This window comes from Hylaeus anthracinus, unplaced genomic scaffold (genome assembly GCF_026225885.1).
Source record: "Hylaeus anthracinus isolate JK02 unplaced genomic scaffold, UHH_iyHylAnth1.0_haploid 11985, whole genome shotgun sequence".
In the NCBI taxonomy this organism is placed as follows: domain Eukaryota; kingdom Metazoa; phylum Arthropoda; class Insecta; order Hymenoptera; family Colletidae; genus Hylaeus; species Hylaeus anthracinus.
The window spans coordinates 9,860,058-9,879,435 of NW_026534333.1; the positions used below are offsets into that span (position 1 = coordinate 9,860,058).

The 19,378-nt window shown below is 42.9% G+C and overlaps 2 protein-coding genes across 2 annotated transcripts in view; one reads left to right on the plus strand and one right to left on the minus strand.

The window, feature by feature from the left end:
• Window positions 1–675: 675 nt before the first annotated feature.
• LOC128886791 (galactose mutarotase-like) lies at window positions 676–3,035 on the plus strand. The gene is made up of 7 exons (XM_054141955.1): window positions 676–773; window positions 1,151–1,281; window positions 1,404–1,597; window positions 1,714–1,887; window positions 2,028–2,269; window positions 2,472–2,568; window positions 2,704–3,035. The coding sequence occupies exons 1-7, from the start codon at window positions 676–678 to the stop codon at window positions 2,884–2,886; spliced, it is 1,119 nt and encodes a 372-aa protein (XP_053997930.1). The 3' UTR covers window positions 2,887–3,035.
• A 135-nt stretch (window positions 3,036–3,170) lies between these two features.
• The window catches only part of LOC128886747 (fibrillin-2-like), a 36,341-nt gene continuing 20,133 nt past the window's right edge, over window positions 3,171–19,378 (minus strand). Inside the window, exons 11-43 of the mRNA XM_054141903.1 lie at window positions 18,711–18,995; window positions 18,308–18,430; window positions 17,850–18,098; window positions 17,522–17,641; window positions 17,177–17,392; window positions 16,440–16,639; window positions 16,160–16,340; window positions 15,779–16,084; window positions 15,245–15,586; window positions 14,979–15,104; window positions 14,537–14,870; window positions 14,218–14,384; window positions 13,593–13,921; window positions 12,920–13,346; window positions 12,100–12,453; window positions 11,557–11,670; window positions 11,318–11,476; window positions 11,018–11,232; window positions 10,508–10,865; window positions 10,182–10,327; window positions 9,957–10,065; window positions 9,561–9,839; window positions 8,541–8,966; window positions 7,814–8,062; window positions 7,543–7,746; window positions 7,341–7,466; window positions 6,647–6,886; window positions 6,393–6,565; window positions 5,863–6,057; window positions 5,435–5,539; window positions 5,172–5,324; window positions 4,857–5,060; window positions 3,171–4,613 (exon numbers count right to left, since the gene is read on the minus strand). Of these exons, the coding sequence (XP_053997878.1) occupies window positions 4,392–4,613; window positions 4,857–5,060; window positions 5,172–5,324; window positions 5,435–5,539; window positions 5,863–6,057; window positions 6,393–6,565; window positions 6,647–6,886; window positions 7,341–7,466; window positions 7,543–7,746; window positions 7,814–8,062; window positions 8,541–8,966; window positions 9,561–9,839; window positions 9,957–10,065; window positions 10,182–10,327; window positions 10,508–10,865; window positions 11,018–11,232; window positions 11,318–11,476; window positions 11,557–11,670; window positions 12,100–12,453; window positions 12,920–13,346; window positions 13,593–13,921; window positions 14,218–14,384; window positions 14,537–14,870; window positions 14,979–15,104; window positions 15,245–15,586; window positions 15,779–16,084; window positions 16,160–16,340; window positions 16,440–16,639; window positions 17,177–17,392; window positions 17,522–17,641; window positions 17,850–18,098; window positions 18,308–18,430; window positions 18,711–18,995 (7,436 nt within the window). The 3' untranslated portion in view covers window positions 3,171–4,391. The remainder of the gene's footprint in view (window positions 4,614–4,856; window positions 5,061–5,171; window positions 5,325–5,434; window positions 5,540–5,862; window positions 6,058–6,392; window positions 6,566–6,646; window positions 6,887–7,340; window positions 7,467–7,542; window positions 7,747–7,813; window positions 8,063–8,540; window positions 8,967–9,560; window positions 9,840–9,956; window positions 10,066–10,181; window positions 10,328–10,507; window positions 10,866–11,017; window positions 11,233–11,317; window positions 11,477–11,556; window positions 11,671–12,099; window positions 12,454–12,919; window positions 13,347–13,592; window positions 13,922–14,217; window positions 14,385–14,536; window positions 14,871–14,978; window positions 15,105–15,244; window positions 15,587–15,778; window positions 16,085–16,159; window positions 16,341–16,439; window positions 16,640–17,176; window positions 17,393–17,521; window positions 17,642–17,849; window positions 18,099–18,307; window positions 18,431–18,710; window positions 18,996–19,378) is intronic.

Below are 19,378 nucleotides of genomic sequence, written 5' to 3' on the forward strand. Positions count from 1 at the left end.
TATTATGTGAACGTTAAGTTGCTTCGATTTTTCCACCAATTACAAGCACCGTTGACACGGTGGACACTTTTCTTTCGAAACTATAAATCATAGACATATGAAAATATAGACCAAGTCTTTGTACGAGGGGCAACTGAAAATCGCGGCAAGGGGAAACGTGTCCGATTTCTGTTTTTTCTAAAAATTGAAACTAATATTAACCATTCTGTGACAGTACTTTGGTAAAAGATAATAGAAAAGACTGTAGCATTTTTATTATTATGCACATACAAGAATATATTAAATAACCAAAATAGTGTTACAGAATGGTTAATATTTGTTTCAATTTTTAGAAAAAACAGATTGTGGATCACTGATTATTAGTTACCCCTAGTATAAAGATCGGTCTACATCTTCATGTTTATTTCTTTATGTTTATTTCATATTTCTTTCATATGTCTATGCTATAAATTGCTATGGATGCGTTTGTTTCATCCGTTCCCTTTCTCGGTGCGAAGTTGTTCCTCGTCGAGACAGGTGTTTGGATAACCTCTTTAGCATGATCGACGAACAAAATTCTTGTTGAAGCATTCTCGAGAATTCGAAATAAAAAATAGAGATGCGAAGAAGATAAATTAATCGTGGAGGTTTAATTTGTGTGGAATACGGTGTTAAAATTCTCATTTCTGCTGTACCATGTCCATACACGGTACCTTCATCGAGGAGGATGGTTTCGGGTTCGTACCCAGGCCTAATCGCCATAAGCACAATAGACCCTTCGAAGTCGTTAGAAGGTAAAACACTTACTTTAGGTATTAACAGTCAAATTATAATATAAAGAGTTCTCCTGAAAAACATTAGGATATTATTATTTGCTCTGCGCGAGTATACTCGTCAAATTAGTTTGTTCTTGTCGTGCTCAAGACGAGTTAAATCACATTAGCTTTTTAAATAGGAAAGAGCTCAAGACGAGTTAACTCATTAACTCATTAACAATAAGCTCATGCGATTTAACTCGTCTTGAGCACGACAAGAACAAAATAATTTGACGAGTATACTCGCGCAGAGCACCGAAAAGGTTAAAGAACAAACTTCTAAAGTCCTCCTTGGAAAACTCTTTCTATTTCGATCGAAAAGTAAGTCCCTTCATTTTTACTACTCCTTTCGTTAGATATACACTGACGAACAGTCATAAAGCATCGGTGCAATTGATATCCTGGGGCGCTGGTATCCAGTCCATTAAAATTCCAAATGGATCTGGCATTTTAGGTGACGTTGTATTAGGATTCGACGACATAGACGGTAATCTTCACTGTCTTCGTGTATTTATCACTCACAGTTTTGTCATCTTTTGACAAAATAACGAACAAATCGCTTACTAAATCGTCCTGGAGGATCCGTAATATTCGTGCGAATACAATCAGGATATTTGGAGAACAGGTACATAGGAAGCATGATCGGGCGAGTGGTGAATCGAATTTCAAATGGTCGCATGAGATTGAGCAATAGAAATTACTCCTTATCGATCAACGACAAGGACGGAGCTAGTCACTTCAATGGCGGTTTCTTTGCATTCGACAACGTTAACTGGCAGTCTCACGTACTGCACAAACACGTGGTGCGAGCATAATTTGTTATTATTAAATTCGAGTAAAATTGCACGTCCAATTAATTCCACTGTTCCGAATAGTTTCTTTCTTTGAATATATTACTCAAATGAAAATGGTTGAACAGGTGATGTCTCACGTGAGCCATGCAAACAGTGAGGGATATCCAGGAAACATGTTGACACAGGTTAAATACTCGTGGACGGATGATAACCAGCTTCGTATTAACATTCGTGCAACGGCGACTCAGCAAACACCTGCCAACATCACTACCAATTGCTTGATGAATCTTGCTGGACACGTTAGAATCTATACATTTATAAATATCGAATAATTGATAAGATCGTGCCTTGTCATATTTGTCGAATTTATAGCGTTAGAGTTGCTGCAATTCGAAAGTATCAAACTTAATTTTTAAACGGATTGTTGTAATTGCTGCAGGCCACCGGTCCTAATGAATTGAAAAAGCACGTGGTGTCGATCAACGCTGGCAGTTGGACGTTCGCGGACATCAAAGACAATTTGCCGACAGGTGCTATATTTCCCGTCGACCGTACAGTATTCGACCTACGTTTACCGACTCAGTTAACCAGGAAACGGCTTTACAACGTACCGGGGGGTGGTTACAACCAGAACCTCTGCATCACCAGTCCCAGCTGCTGGTCTTATCGTTTCCACGCTAGGTACGTAGTTGAACGTTGGTTGGTAACTACATCTCGTTCCCAGAAATCACAGTAAATTCTGGCTATCCCCAATTCATCGTAAACATTTCATATTTAATTTTTGCCCATTATATCGAGAACGTAGTAATTAATGCAAAGCAGACCTTACCAATATTCATCCCTTGGCTTATGTTAATGGTGAATTTTTGATTTCCCTTCAAAGAGTTCTGCATCCTGCCTCGGGAAGAACTTTAGAAATATATTCCAATCAACCAGGTTTACAGTTTTCTACCGGAAACGATTTACCAGACCTCGATCACGTTTATCCACCCGACTTCGAGGATTATTGCGACAGTGGCGAGGACAATGTTAGATAACAAAATTTGATTGATATATTCGTGAACATTAGGAATTGATTTATTGAGTATAATTTACTGTAGGTGAAGAGCCTGGAGGAGCGTAGCGAAATTTGGGGAAAAGACGGTGTTCGTTATCGAAGGCACGGTGGATTTGTTTTATCGCCACAGAACTACCCTGACTCCGTCAATATAAGCGAGTTCCCTTCTAGCATACTTTACCCAGGCAAAGTTTACACCCACGACATAACGTACAAATTCGGCCTGCTCACAAAAATCTAGTTTTCCTAAGCCACTATTCTTAGACACTTTATACACTTTTACTAACATTTTCCCAAAAATGTTAAGACTCGTACTATTCCAGAGCTCTTTCAAACTATGGAACGAATTATTCTCAGGGGGTTGAAATTCTTTGGAATCGCAACAGGACTGTAGAAAAGATAAAACATATTATTCTATTTTACCTATCTATAACAACTTGTATATGTCTGTATAAAAATTATGAAATGAGAAAGGGCAAAAATGATTAGGTACATCGAGGTGAAAATTCGATCAACAAACAAGCAGATTTATAATACATATATTTGTGAACCATCTCGGCTGGAATAATCTTCGCATCCGCGCTAATTGTACAAAACTATCGATAATGATTTCTATTCACACATCTATCGTAACGGCTATCGCGTGCCTCACCCTGTGTTTGCTACTTAATGAGATAATTAAGGCCACACAACGTTCGCCGTTAATCAAATTGTACATACTATCGGGTCGATTAGAATCGCTATCCTTACATAATTCTCTTTATCGTCGCGAAGACACTCCGTTTCGACGGTATAACGAAAATTTTCAACCGTTCGGCGTGGTCTTCGAGAACCTGATGATTTTATTGTAATAAAAATCATGGTCCACGTTCTCCGCACCAGTCGGTATCGATTCGTTTCGTTACCAGCTAGTTGTTCATAAACGTTTATAAATATATAAAGCTATATCTGTGTATGTATACATTTCTCCATTTATCTTAGGCGTAATAAAAAAATTCATTTCTTTTTGTACATCCCTAGAGTGTTATTTCTACGTGTAATAATTCATATGTTATCAGCGGGCAGTAAATTATGGCAGACATTCCGAAGGCAGTATCAAGTTTCCACGTACTCGATTTCTTGGCACACATCGTTTAAAATCGTCCCCGAGCCGCGTGCTTCGATTTCGCGTTAACACGTTGCGTGGGTCATCGATGACCCGCGGGGAAAGTTCCACGCTGGCTATATTCATCGTTGAAGAGACATGGCGGTATAAATACTTGGTACTCTCTTTTCAAATGACGTGTAGTCAGCGTCTACGATAGAACTCTACCGAGAATGAACCTGTTGATACCCAACATGAAACTTCACAGGATATATATCGTCCCCGTCGTAAAAGCTCGTGCGTCTCGAGGAACGTCAAGTGTCGACTAAGGTAGCTTAACAAAGAATCAAAGAAAATATAAAACACATAAGGCAAAGGCAGTGTTAAAGAAGAGTATCAGTTGCAGCAGTGCACGGCAACTACGTAAACGAGAGAGAGAGAAAAAAAAAAAGAAACGCAATTATTTGGCAGTGAAACGACGCAAGTCTGGCTACAAATGAACACAAATTTAAAGCATTCGCGACTTTTCCGCATGATTGAATCCTCCTGGCCGTAATACTCGGCCCTCCATCTCGCTTTTCATGGGATTGTTTCTGTTTCGGTGTCTCGCGTGGCAATGAGAAAATTGACTAATGGAACCGATACATTCGAACCCCTAAACGTTACTCCGTCACTATTACGTGAACTCTGAGGGTGAGAGGCCTTTCCCAGACTTCGTTCTCCTCAGCGATGCCGTTTCTCGACCGTCCGTGAATAACCAATCGGAATTGGCCGGGTTCCTTCAATCGGCTGCGGAAATGGAGCGCCCAGATTCCGTGTTCCTTCACGATTTCGAAATGGTCGTCCTTGTCTCCTCGAGCTATCGTGTACTCTATCTCGTCGTCCTGAACAAAACCGATGGGAAATGGAGTTAGAAATTAGATTTGTTGCTCGATGTAAATAAATTCTTACGAAACGTTTTGTGTATTACAGTGACTAATCTGTTTAGTTTGTCTCGGTATTAAGGTGAAGTCGTTCCGCGCATTTTGGAATTTTTAGTAATATAAAATTTAAATTTAAAGGTATGGAACTCTGTTATGACTAGATAAAGTTTTCTGCTTTGACTAGATAAAGACATTAAGAAGAACCTTGATAGCCGGCTGGAGCTTAATGATTCTCATCCTGTGCCTGGTCTGTCGCAAACTGATCTTCAGAACGAATTCCTCGCCGTGATGATGCCTCTTCGCAGACCTCGGTACTCGTCTCTTCGCAATTTCGCTCCTATTTCCTATCATGATATCGTTTATCAACCTAATTCTCGCGCCTCTTCTGTGCCTTCCCTTGCCGTTGATCTGTGTTAGGAAAATGATTCATTGTTTCTCATTGATCGAATCTCAAATCGACCGATAAAATGTTTCGAGGAACTAAATCTAAAAGAATAAGATAACGTTCAGACGAAGTACCTTGCAAGTGAAGCAACCCTCCGTCGATATCGTCTTATCGTCCGCCGGTGGTATGTGATAAGGATCTGGGTTGATGACGAAGGTGGGCGCGTTGCTAATATCCTCCCCATAGCCTCCTTGCGATAGGGGTGTTATCGTTGATAGACAGTGGCCCTGATATTCGGAAATTAAAAAGCATTCAAACATTACTTCCTTTTTCTTTTTCTTGAATTTTTGGAGTTAAAAGTCCTGACTCGAAGGAGTCGAGAGTTTCGATCACTCACCTGTCCAATTCGCTGATATCCAGTGGGACATCCACAAATAAATCCGTTCGGACCGTTGGGGGTGCATCCAAACGCACAGGGACTTCCAACGCACCCAGCGCTCACCTGAAACCATTAAATTTATCTAATAATTGTACAGTTATCCACGAACAACAGATAAATGTCCTCGAAATATATATTTAAATCAATAATCTTAATGAATTCTCTAAAGCGAAATTAAATCGACTGACAAGTGCAATTTCAATTTTCATAAATTTATTACTCCGAAACTAAGGCATAGTCAGTTAAACGCCGGGACACGTATGTCTTTTTTTCACCTGCAGAGTAACCAAAAAAATTGGCATCGAAATCCCAGAATGAGTTATCAGAGCTTTCCCTTGAGTTGTACTATGAGTTGTACTATGTCAGCGAGACTTTAGAACCATTACCTGAATGCACATTTGCACTTTAGGATCGAACTGGTAGCCATCGGGACAACCACATTTGAAGCTACCAATCGTGTTGATGCAGGTATTGTCTCCACAGGGGGATGTATTGCATTCGTTCTCGTCGATGCACTGATTGTAGTAGAGATGTTGGACGAACCCGTCGGGACAACCGCAGCGATAGCTTCCCATGTAGTTCTATATTTAATGGTATGAAAGAAAGCGTCAGTTATACAAAGCTCGTATTGCACGTGGGAGGACTGGATCAACGAGCACTCGCTATTAATTAAATGAAGTAGATTTAACGACGTTAATAAAATCAATTATTTGTTACAGTTACAATAATGTAAGATCAGTAGCGCATCAGATTACGTGCCCGTGCATCCGTGATTAAATTTCTACGTATATTGGTCATTACGTCTTTACGAGTTACCAATTGATTAGCGAGGGTTTCGCGATGAAAATGAATTCAAACGTGCTTTCGAATTTTTTTTAAAAATTACTTTCTGCCAAAGGCTTTCGCTACAATTTACCTGACAACCGTGTTCACAGGATGTGTCATCGGCACATTCGTTCTGATCGACGCAATATCTGCCGGTCTGATCGAGCTTGAATCCTCTCGGGCAGATACACCGAAAACTGCCCAGTGTGTTGACGCAAGTGCCAGGTTTCGGACAGGTCCCATGCTGTTCGCACTCGTTAATATCTAGATAAATAAAATAATTATACGTCACTATAGGATGATGTTCTTGGGTATCGCAGGTATTAATTTGTGGCAACCACGAACCGTGACAAGTGTCGCCGTCTTGATTGTAACCCTCTTGGCAGCCGCAAGTGTAACTGCCTTGAGTGTTCACGCAGTTCTGTTGGCACAGATGATTGCCAGTCGCGCATTCGTCCAAATCTCTACAGCTGACACCGTCAGGATTCAGGATGAAACCAGCTGGACAGGAACAGGTGAAACTTCCTTCGGTGTTCTGGCAATTGTACTTGCAGGGCTTCGGAGTGACCTCGCATTCGTTTATGTCTGCAATTCGAAATTGTTGTTATCGTATAGAACAGGCTTCACTTTGTTTGCTATAATTTACTCTTCAGTTTTGGAAGAATATAGACTTCGTTCTAGGAACCTTCTACTAGCAGGATACATTTATTCTTTTTATGTATGCTATACAGACACTGCATAAGTTTCTCGGAAGACCTCGATTTTAACCCTTTAGTTACTGAATTTCTCAAAAATGTTTAAGATCTAGGCGTCCATCAAGCTTCCAAAAGAAAAAAAGCTTCTGCTGCCATCCAACAATTAAAAACGAACTTCATAGAAGTGGACTTGAAAGTCACAATAGGTTTCAAAGCGTTTAAATTAATACACGAGAAGACTTATAAGCCAGTAAATAAAGGGTTAAGGATACTTCAGGCAGTCAACTGATTTTGTTCTGACTGTAACTATGGAATATTCGAATATCCATGAATGAAACACTCGCCAACGCATTTAGATCCGGACTTGTCAGCCTTGTAGCCCTTATTGCAAACGCATCTGTAGGAGCCAAGCGTATTGATGCACAGTCCGTTACTGCACAAGTCAGGAATCGTTTTGCATTCGTCGATATCTGAAACAAAATGTTCCGTTGGTTGCATCAATCCGAAACTCGTAAAAATGAACAAGTCCCAAGAAGACTCGAGTACCTTGACCGTCCACTGAGAAACCTTTGTCCAAGCACAGTTCGTTATAGTTCTCGGAGTCCTTGGTGGGACAAATTTCGCAATGAGGTCCCCAAGCAGCGCCCATCGTGCAGCAACAGTCTGCCTTCGTCACCGTTTTCAAGTCCGAGGTCCTAGCTGTGCACCTACCACCGATGGTTTGCAGGAAACAGTAACCCACCCTGCGATCTAGAAGAGGATCGAGAGTCTCGGATCATTTTTAATCGGTCGCCCATCTTTATCGCTGGCTAATCACCTATGCAAGATTTTCCATCGGGGCTCTGTTGGAAGCCGTCGTAACAGAGGCACTGATAACTGCCCTCCACGTTCACGCAACGACCGTTTCGACACAGGCCAGAGTTGATCGCGCACTCGTTGATGTCCTTGCACTCGTCGGTCATGCCAATTTGCTGGTAGCCCGGCGGACAGATGCACATGAAGGAGCCTATGAGGTTCTTGCACTGGTACTTGCAGTTGTTCGCTGGCGTGGCGCACTCGTCCACGTCTGCAAGGATAACCAAAGGATCATTTGATCGCAATGCCTAGTTGGATTCAGAAGAATGACTTAACCATTTAACCCGTAACAACGTGTGAGACGTTTATTTACTACAGGTGGATACAGGTGGATTAATTGGAATCATATTATCAAACTCATCAATTGATATCATTTTACGTGATACGTACTATGTTATTGCTCTCTTTCATTATGTTTTATCTATAGGAGCAGTATTTGCTATTGTAACGAGATTTATTTATTGATTCCCAATGTTTACTGGATCTACGATAAATTTTTATTTATTATATATCCAATATTTTTAAATATTTAGTCGAGTAAATTTAATTTTCCTAGGATTATTAGGTATACCACGTCGATACTACGAGACTCATGGTACAGAATTCGAGTCAAAGATAAAAAGAAACACGAGTCAGGCGCGTCGTATGAGCAAGGAATTTAATCCTTGATCATCGCACGCACATCGTACCTATGCAGTGCCTCGCATCAGGAGCCAGAGTGTACCCGTAAGGGCAAATACACCTGAAGGAACCAGGCGCATTGTGGCACCTGAAAGCGCACTGGTTGCCGAGCTCCAGGCACTCGTTCACGTCCTCGCAGACCTGATTCACCCCTGGAGTGAAGCCCTCGTTGCAGAAGCACTCGAAGCCACCGTCGATGTTCGAGCAGGTTCCGTTGCCGCAAATGTTCTGGACGGTCTGGCACTCGTTGTTGTCGATGCAGTGTCTGCCACTCGCGTCCAGAACGTATCCCGTTGGGCACTCGCACCTGAAGGAACCGTCGGTGTTTATACACTCGCCGCCAGAGCAAGCGTCTGGCATAAAGAGACACTCGTTCAGGTCGATCCCAGTGTCGTCTCTGCCTGGACCCTCGGGGCACAGTCTTCTGAACTCCTCTGCAAGGAGATCATTTCTTAGCGAACATTTTTCTACTCGATACTAACCCTTCGCACTCGAGCCCTTTCTTTCTGGTATTTATTAGGACGTTGCATTGAAAGCCGCTGTTTATGTATATGTGGATTTTAACGCGAATCCTGTAGACAGTGAAAGTCGTCGTATTTTATGAGTTGTTAAAAGCACACGAAACAGTCACCGTTATTGCCAACAATTGAAGCGTTTACACGATAATTTGATAGAAAAACGACCATCAATTGCATCAAATCGCCGAAAAGTGATCCTTCTCCACGACAATGCTCGGCCTCATGTTGCTAGAACTGTAAAAGAAACACTAACGGACCTCCTAATATCAGCAATTCGAGATGCTTTGCTAAGCTTAATCAAGGTTACCTTTACCTCGCCGACAATCATTTTATCGGCGTTTCGAAAAAGAAATTAAATTCCAAAGAGATGAAACCTAAACAAACATTATTGTTGTAACATATTGTTATTTACTGCGTCAAACCTAGTGGCCGAAAGTCACCTCTTGAATGCAAAGGGTAAAAGGAGTGGAAAGGCTTCGAAGTAATCCCTGTAAAGAACAAAATAATTACCGCTGTTATCAGGAGGGCATTGCTCGCAGTATCTTCCCCAAGCCTTCCCCATCGTACAGCAGCAATGTTTCTTCGTCATCCCGCCATTTCTGGGATAAGAGCAACGGCCTCGCGAGTAATTGTCGTAACACGATTCCTCCCTCACGTCGATGCAACGCATCGAATTTGGTTTGTCGCTGAGTTGAAAACCAACTGGACAGTCGCAAATGACTCCTCCATCCGTGTTGAGACAGCGGCCATTCTCACAGATACCCGGGGTCTCCACGCATTCGTCAACGTCTGCGAGCATAAGGTTCATTTGTATACTCGAACGATATTTTTGTAGAGCTTTTATGAGATTTTATGTGTTTTATGTGTTATTGTTTCTCTAATGTTTTATTTGGTTGGTTCACCTACCAACGCATTTCTTCCTGGTATGGTCCAGCTCGTAACCAGGTGGACAGGTGCATATGTAGGATCCCATTAAATTTTGACACTTTCCTGGCGATGGACATAATCCAGGTATCTAACGCAAGTGTTAGTTTTAATTTCTAGTGATCTTGAAACACTCGATGCGTATCGATCAACAGAATTGATTTCAGTTTGAAATCTAACTAATTCATTTGGCAAGAGTTGACTAACCTCGTGACACTCGTCGATGTCCCTGCAATGTTGTCCATCTTGAGCCAGCACGTAACCATCAGCGCACTCGCAATTGAAGGCGCCGATCGTGTTTCGACATCTCCCGTTGCGACAGAGGAAGGGCATGATTCGACACTCGTCGATATCTATCTCAGAATTGATACAGAATGGTTCAAGTCACCTTTATAAATCCTAAGCGATTTCATTCGCGAAAAGATCTCGACTTAATTAAAGATTATATCTCATCCAACGAGGCCCGTTATATTATAGCTTTTTCCTTAAACTATCAGGCACCGAAAGTTCACCCAAAATTTTCGATAACTTACCAGCGCAATCATTGTTAGGACTAAGCTTGAAGCCCTGATAACAGATGCACTTGTACCCTCCGAGCGTGTTCACGCAGGTTCCATTGTTGCAGATGTTGGGATTCCGCTGACACTCGTCGACGTCCACGCAATTGTCCCTGTCCCGCGTGAGCGCGAAGCCAGAATGACAGACGCATTGGAAGCTGCCTTGCAAATTGTTGCAGGCGCCGTTGTTGCAGATCCCAGGCCTCTCGTAGCACTCGTCGATGTCGACGCAATCACGGTGACTCAATCCAAGCTTGTATCCGGCTGGACAGGTGCATTCGAAGTAGCCTTGCTTGTTTATGCACTGCGCGTTGCCGCTGCAGGGGTTGGGAATCTGTGAAAAGGATTTGAAAGATCACGAGAAGAACTTTCGATATTCTACGTCCAGAGACAAAAACTCATAATTCGTTGTATTAGCACGCTGATATTGTACTTAACGTCAAGAGTGGTTTCGACGATGCGCGACTCTAGCGGAAAGTTCTTTACCTGTAGACACTCGTTCTCGTCGATACACTGATGCGAGTCCTCATCGTACACGTAGCCTCGCTCGCACTGGCATTCGAAGCTGCCAGGTGTGTTCACGCAACGGCCATGCGTGCACATGGTCGGCATGAGGGAGCATTCGTCGATTTCCTCGGTGTGATTGGTTATAGGATTCATTATCTGGCCAGGTACCATGCCACATAAAATCTCGTGTTCGCCTGGAAGAAATTTCCACTCGTTCAGTTACCATGGCATTTAAAAGTTGAGCTTCGTTCGTTTGGAAAAGGTATTCTCTGTTCTTACGAGTCCTTTCGGCAGGACACTTCTCGCAAGGACTGCCCCAGGCAGCTCCCATGGAACAGCAACACAGCATCTTCGTTTGGGGATGCATCATGGGGTTGAAACATTCGCCAGACTCGTAGCCGAGGTAGCACGATTCCTTCCTCATGTCGACACACTCCTCTGATGAAATGGTCGATTATTAGTAATTTTCGGATATAGTAAAGACTTATAGTAAGTAAGTTCAAGGAAAGTTCACGTACTTCCTCCTGGCATTGCCATGTATCCTTCTGGGCACTCGCAGTGGTACTTTCCTTGGTCGTTGATGCAGTATCCCACGCCACATATGTGTGGGTGCAGGGCACACTCGTCGATGTCTGAAAGAAATGCAGGATACTAGAGATTAGCACACTAATATTTTACTTTGTTATACTATGGTAATTTCTCAGAATATAATTCAAGATTCCTAGTCCACTTGAAGAATTGAGAATTGCCACGAAATATACTCAATCGAATATGGTGAATTTTTTATACTCTACTTCCAGTATCTCGATACTTTCACCCATGTGACTTGGAGCACCAGATATTCTATAGTAATTTCTCAAAATGTAATTCAAGAGTCCGAGTTCATTTGAATAATTCAGAATTAAACAAAGACTAAGTGAAGCAGCTGAGCAAAACCACGAAATTCACTCAATTAGAAATGATGTATTTTCAATATTCTACTTCTATAATCTCGACACGTTCACCCATGTGACTTGGAGTACCACAGTTCTATCGATTAAAATGGTCCGATGGATCGTTACCAATGCAGCTGGTCTTGGTATCGTCCAAGATGAAGCCCTCGTTGCAAGAGCACATGAAGCTACCAAAAGTGTTGGTGCAGTGTCCGTTTTGGCAGATGTTCTCGTGTTCCTCGCACTCGTTGATGTCCTCCAGGATCACGGTGATCTGGTTAGGCCTGTACCCAGGCCCTCCAGGGCACAGCTCCTCGAATTCCTTCGTCCCAACTTGAGGACACTCCTCGCAGCGGTTGCCCCAAGCCTTTCCGATGCTGCAGCAACACGTCGCCTTCGTCACCGATGAGGACACGTCGAAGATGCATTGCGGTCTTCCAGTGCCGTGTTCATAACCGGTGAAACAGAACGACTCTCGCCTATCTGCAACACGGAGACATAAAAATCTTGATTGATTCTATTTTTAAGAAATCCAGTAATGAGATGTGACAGTCTGAGGTAGATGAGATTAAAGATTCGGAACACCACGATAATTATATCAGGTTGTCCAGAAAGTTCGTGCCAATTTTTAAGAAACATTCAAAAACACGTTTAAATTTTACTATATATTTATCGAATTACATAGGTGTCATTTTGTTCCATAACCTTTCCATCTTTCAAGGGATGTATGCATGTTATTTGTTTTCAACCACTTCGATATATTCAGACCTGTACCACCTACCAAAAATCGACATGGACTTTCCGGACAACCCAATACATGGTAACCGAAGATAAGAACAGTCTAGTCTGCTTTGCAAATATTTCTTCGTTCAAAGGGAGAATTTTGAACCTAGGTATCTGTAACGCCACTCAGACCCAGAAGAATCCGATATTCCGAAAGGCTACTCACCCACGCAAGCATTCCCAGCCTCGACCAGGTCGTAGTTAGGCGGACACTTGCACACGTACTTGCCCTGAGTGTTTATGCAAGTGCCATACTGACAGGATTGGGGATTCTCGCACTCATCGATATCCGTGCAATTCCCTCCAGACCCGTCCAGCTTGTAGCCATCGTTGCACTCGCAACGGAACATGCCGAATATGTTCTCGCACCGGCCAAACACGCACAAGTTGTTGAACATTTCGCACTCGTTGATGTCCACGCAGGTCTGGTCGTTGTTTTCGTCCGGGTGCATGAAGCCCATCTCGCATTCGCAGCGGAACGAGCCAGGGTAGTTGAGGCAGTGGCCATTTTCGCAGAGGGTGTTGTCGTTCGCGCACTCGTCGATGTCCTTGCAATCGTAGCCGTCGCCTCTGAAGCCAGCGTCGCAGACGCACTGAAACAAATAGAAATCGTCTTTCGAATACAGGTGATCTTGTCGAATTTGATTCGTCGAGGAGTGTCACGAAGAAGTATCGTAATCGAACGAAGCTGCAAGTTGAAGTGCAAGGAATAAATATATTTACGAAACCTCGTGTTTTTCGAAAACTGAGGATGATAAGGCACTTTGGCTTAAGAATCACCCAATGGGTATCGCAAAACGTACAACATTTTTTAATTTGTTCAACAGTGATATTCGCACCTTGAAGGATCCCTCCATGTTGATGCACTGAGCGTTGGAGTCGCAGCCTCCATTGTTCGTTAAACACTCGTTGACGTCTCTGCACTCGACCCCGTTGCCTACAAAGCCCTCGTGGCAGGTGCACTCGTACGAGCCTTGAGTGTTCTGGCACTCCGCGAACTCGCTGCAGGAGTACGCGTTCAGGAGACACTCGTCGTCGTCGGTGCAACCAGGACCTTGTTCCGGTTTCACGGAGTATCCTTCCTCGCAGCGACAGTTGAACGACCCGACTGTGTTGTAGCACTCGCCGTAACCACAAATGTTGGGTTGCGTTGTGCATTCGTCCACGTCTGACATAAAGATTCGTTGAAATATTAAAAGTGCTGATTATAAACATAGAAGTGCAGTAGGACGTCCGAAATTGTCAGTTCTTTACTTCCTTCGTAAACATTGTTCGTATTAATTATATTTTTCCTTGTTTCACCGAGGACTTGTATTAGAATTAATAATTATTTAAAAAAAGAAACTCGTATTAATATCGATAGTACTCACTGGTCTTTTTCCGCGAGGCATAAAAATTCATGAATATACTGCTGTGTTACACATTTATAATTTCTAAAGTACAATTGCATCGTGCTGCGTTTACCTATGCAGGATGCACCATCCCTCCCAGGCAGCAGACCATCGGTGCAGGTGCATATGTATCCACCAGGGATATTGCTGCATTTACCACCGTTGCAAATCCGTGGATTTTCTTTGCACTCGTCGACGTCCACGCAGGATCGACCGTCGAGGTTCAAGGCATAGCCAGTGCTGATGGTAAAAAAGATGGAAAATTATTTTTCATATTTTCCACGGTATCGGTGGCAACAAACAATGTTCAATGAGTTATGAAACTCAAAAAGAAACGAACGATCTTCGTCAACAATCGTTTAACACATTTAACAATATCCGTAAAGCTTCACCTGCAGGAGCAAGAGAAACTGCCAGGCGTGTTCAAGCAGATGTCCTCGCAGCCTCCGTTCGCAGCCGCGCATTCGTTTATGTCTTCGCAGTGGGACTTCAATCCAGTTTGCTGGTAACCATCGTCGCATATGCACTGATACGTGCCCATCATGTTCTCGCAGACGCCATTCGAGCAAATCCCACTAGTCCTCGAACACTCGTCGATGTCCTTGCAGGACTGTTTGTCAGGACCCAGCTCGTGGCCAGGTGGACACTGACACTTGAAGCTGCCCTCTGTATTCAGACAGGTACCTCCTAGGCATAATCCTGGAGTCTCCTCGCACTCGTTTATGTCTGAAAGTGTCATCCACGGATTATACCTCGTTAATTATCGCGTGGGTATTTACACTATTATTACACTCGTCGAAAGGTGAACATTTTCATCTGAATCTCGTCACTCACCCATGCAAATCTTCATTATATCGCTGCTGCGATAGCCGGGACTGCACTCGCACTGGAAATTCCCAGGTGTATTCCTGCAGGTGCCATTTCCACACACTCCATGCATGATCTCGCACTCGTCGATATCTGCACACGAATAAACGTATTTATTAGTCGTTCTCGATTGAAGTTTGACAGGTTCGTAAAAATATATGAAAAATCGGATAAATCGAGGGTTGTTGCAATTTTTATTTTGAAAATCACAGTGAAAACTTTCGACGGCTCACCGTTGCACTTGATTCCGTGTTCGTCCAACGCGAAGCCCTGGTTGCACTTGCAACTGTAACTGCCGACGGTATTCTTGCACCTTCCGTTCAGGCACATCCCAGGGAACTCGACGCATTCATTGATATCGAGTTTGTCGGTGAAACCATCCCCTCTTGGACACAATTCCGTGTGTGCGTGGCTGCCTGGCTTCGGACAGGACTCGCATCGTTCGCTACCCCACGCCCGACCAACCGAGCAGCAGCAGAGGCTCTTGGAAAACTGTCCTTCGATGGGATTCGAGCACTGCCCGTGACGGTACTCCATGAAACACGTCTCCTGCCTCGTGTCTATGCACGTGGAATCTGACGAAAATTGATAGAATCATGATGGAACAATATTTATAAAAATAATAAATTTATCAAGTCTCTTTGATTACTAATAATTTCGAAGGAAATTCGTGCAATATTCATTGAGATCAAGCAGACTATTCTTTTGATCTTCAGGATATACAGAAACCGTGTTCTTTATAAATTAAATATTAGAACGAAACTCACGTGATGCGTCTAAAGTCAAGCCAGGGGGACACTCGCATCGATAAGATCCATCGGTGTTGACACAGGTACCGCCACCCTTGCATATGCCAGTGTTCAGCTCGCATTCGTTTACATCCACGCAATCCTTCGCCCCAGATTTCGCGTAGCCCTTCGAGCACTCGCAGAGAGATTGATCGCAAATCTCGCAAGGACTACCCCAAGCAACCCCCACGGAGCAACAGCACTCCGATTTCAGAGCCAGCCTTGGCAAATTGTACTCGCACCGACCATCTATCATTTTGGTCCAACAGAAGCCTTTCCTGTTGTCTAAACAAATTTCATTAAAATAAGACGCGAAAAGACAAGTTAACTATTGATTAACCTTTCACTAGTGGTTCGTACCCATGCAAATATGGCCTGTGTGATCGAGGATGTATCCAGGTGAGCATTCGCATTCGTAGGAGCCCTCAGTGTTCAAGCAGATTCCGTTTAAGCAGACGTCTGGACCGAGTTCGTCGCATTCGTCGATGTCCTCGCACATGTGATCCTCTGTATTGAACCTCGTGCCACTTGGACAGATGCACTGTTTCAAAAAAATTCTTAGCTAACAATAGTAGGTTGAGCTCAAGACTCATGGTACCCTTGTAATATTAAATCCAGACTTCTTAAGGTAGTTACTTGCCTGGAAGCTACCAGGTGTATTTCGGCATTGACCCCTGCTGCACAACGAATCCTCCAGTTCGCATTCGTTTATGTCGGTGCAGATTTTTCCAGTGGCGTCCACTTCGTACCCGCTGTCACAGATGCATCGATAGGTTCCCATAAGGTTTTCGCAGCCGCCGTTTACGCAAATGTTGGGATTCTGCGCGCACTCGTTTATATCTGTTTTAGCGGAAGACGATTTAATAGATATAATGCTTTTTGTATTATTCTTGGTAGAAACATGTAACCCTTTCGGTACGGCTGTTTTCTATTTAAATTCTATGTGTATTAAATTAGGGTTGATTATAAATCAAAGGCTGTAACTAGAGAATAAAGGACAATTTATTTCAGCGAAAATAATGTTTTTCAATTGTAATCTGGCCAACAGCAGCCACATACGTTCACTGAGGCATAGAATCCTGTCTGTTGAAAAAATGTATTTATCTTAATTAAATAATGGCTTTGATGTTTCCAAATAAATGTTTCATTATAAATATATAGATATCAAAGCTATTATTTAATTTAGGCAAATTTTGTCAACAGACATAGAAAATACGAATATTTATGGAATTGGTTGTATACAGAATATTGGGATTCTTCCCATTTTTCTTCGTTGGGCCTAGAATCCCAAGCGAGACCCTCCGTATTGATTTCAAGAACCGCATGGTGCTTACTGCATCAATGGGATTTAATAGTCAAAATTTCTTTCTCGATTACCATCTCCATTGTAGGTCATTCCAGCACCATGAGGACACAACGCCTCGAATTCACTCGTTCCAGGAAGTGGACAAGCTTGACAGGTACTGCCCCAACCCATAGGTTGCCCCAGAATCACGGTGCAACAACAACAACTTGATTTCGTTACTGCTGTTGACGTCGGATTCGAGCACTGTCCGTCCCTGTACTGCGAGTAGCACAAGTCCCTTCTCGTGTCTAAAACGAGTCGAAATGTTCAAACTTGGATTACTTGATTTTCGTATCTTACGCGACATTTTTAATATTCTATGTCGAGCTGTTACGATACAAAGATTGGTATTGGTTAAAGACAGAATCGAGGCTGACCTAAGCAAGACCTTCCGTCTTGTCCTAAATTGAATCCGGGATGACACTCGCACCGGAAGCTACCTGCTGTGTTGATGCAACGGCCATTTTGACACGGTCCGCTTAGGCACTCGTCTATATCTAAACAGTGGTAAAACATTATTTCACATGTATCGGAACCTTGAAGAATGTAACAATGACATTTATCCCTGAGGTGTCGAATCTTAATTGGTCTCGAATCTTACTGTGGAATCGAAATGATCTAGTTCTTTAAGTGTCATGGCAATATTTACGCTAAATTTCGGGTATTGACAGAAACTCGAAAAAAACCGTACTTCGGAATACCTACCTATGCAATGACTCTGATCAGGTCCAATCCGGAACCCAGAATCGCAGACGCACTTGAACGAGCCCTCCATGTTCACGCACTTCCCGTTCTCGCACATTCCACTCGTGGAACATTCGTCCATGTCCACGCAAAACGTGTTGTCCCGCGAGGCTGTGAATCCTGATTGACAAATGCAGTGATACGATCCGGGCGTATTCTCGCATCTGCCGTTCAGGCATATCCTTGGATTGTCGGCGCATTCGTTGATATCTGAGAGCAACAAGTTCATTCGTTCATCATCGTTAGTATTTTCAATCGTTCATTCGAATGAAAATTTAATCATCGCAGTCTATCGTTCGTAGTGAATTAGAAATCCGAAATTAGAAATTCTTCCTTTTATTTCATTTATCGAAATACGTTTATTTTATTTGTGTTCTTGATTATATTTATATTATTATTACGAGCTCGAACGTTCTTACCAATGCAGGTATTCTTTGTAGGAGACAACGCATAGCCGTCGTTGCACTTGCACTTGAAGGACCCATTCATGTTGATGCAGTGGCCATTGTTGCACATGCCTGTGTCTTGACACTCGTCGTGGTCTGCAATTTAATCACAACCCCTTACAAACTTCTAAAGACATCGAACGTTTAATCAGAATAATTTCAGAAATATGATGGCAAAAGTTTTACAACAAGAAAGTTAAAAATAAAAAAATTTTATTATTAAATTATTTATTAAAGTTACACTACTCGGCGATCGAACTCCTTCACCCCTCAAGTAGTATACCCCCCAGTGGTGGGGATGGTTTCTGCCCATTTATCGTAGAGAAAGTGCATTTCTAGAGACTTTACTGTACTCTAAATATGTTTTCAAAATTACCAGTGCAGTATTTGCCCTCTCCAGAGACGACGAATCCTGGCGGGCAGTTGCAGGTGAAACTCCCCTCGTAATTTCGACAGGAGCCACCCTGGCAGTAGTCCAATTGGCACTCGTCGATGTCCTCGCATCTCCCAGCCTTCTTGGTGAATCCTGGATAACACTCGCACTCGTATCCGTCCTTCGTGTCGATGCACTTCCCGTTTCCGCAAATGTCCGGACGCAGCACGCACTCGTTTATCGCGGTGATCGGCTGCAGTTGTTGCAAACACAGCCTGTTGTAATCGTCTATAATTGAGTAATATAACACGGATCCTGTTACTCACAGTTCCTGTCACCATTGTCCACGCTTATCATTTGGGACACTCGGTTTTAGTACAAAGTTCTTTGACGTTCATTGCAAATGGCGCGAAATGAAATCAAGTACGTACGAATGGTTCGTCGTGACAGCGATACAAGTTCATCTTCTTGGAGATCCCGAAAGCTCGGGACTGTATATTATTGAAGAATAAATAGATTGCGAAGATTTTGTAATCGAAATCATATTTATCTCGATTTTGCTTTAAACTTTTTCGTGCAACTTTTAATCAGGCCCTCACAGACTCCGGTATCAAAAGGTGAATTGGTCAGTGCATGTTATTCTAATATTAACTTAGAATGACATCACTCGC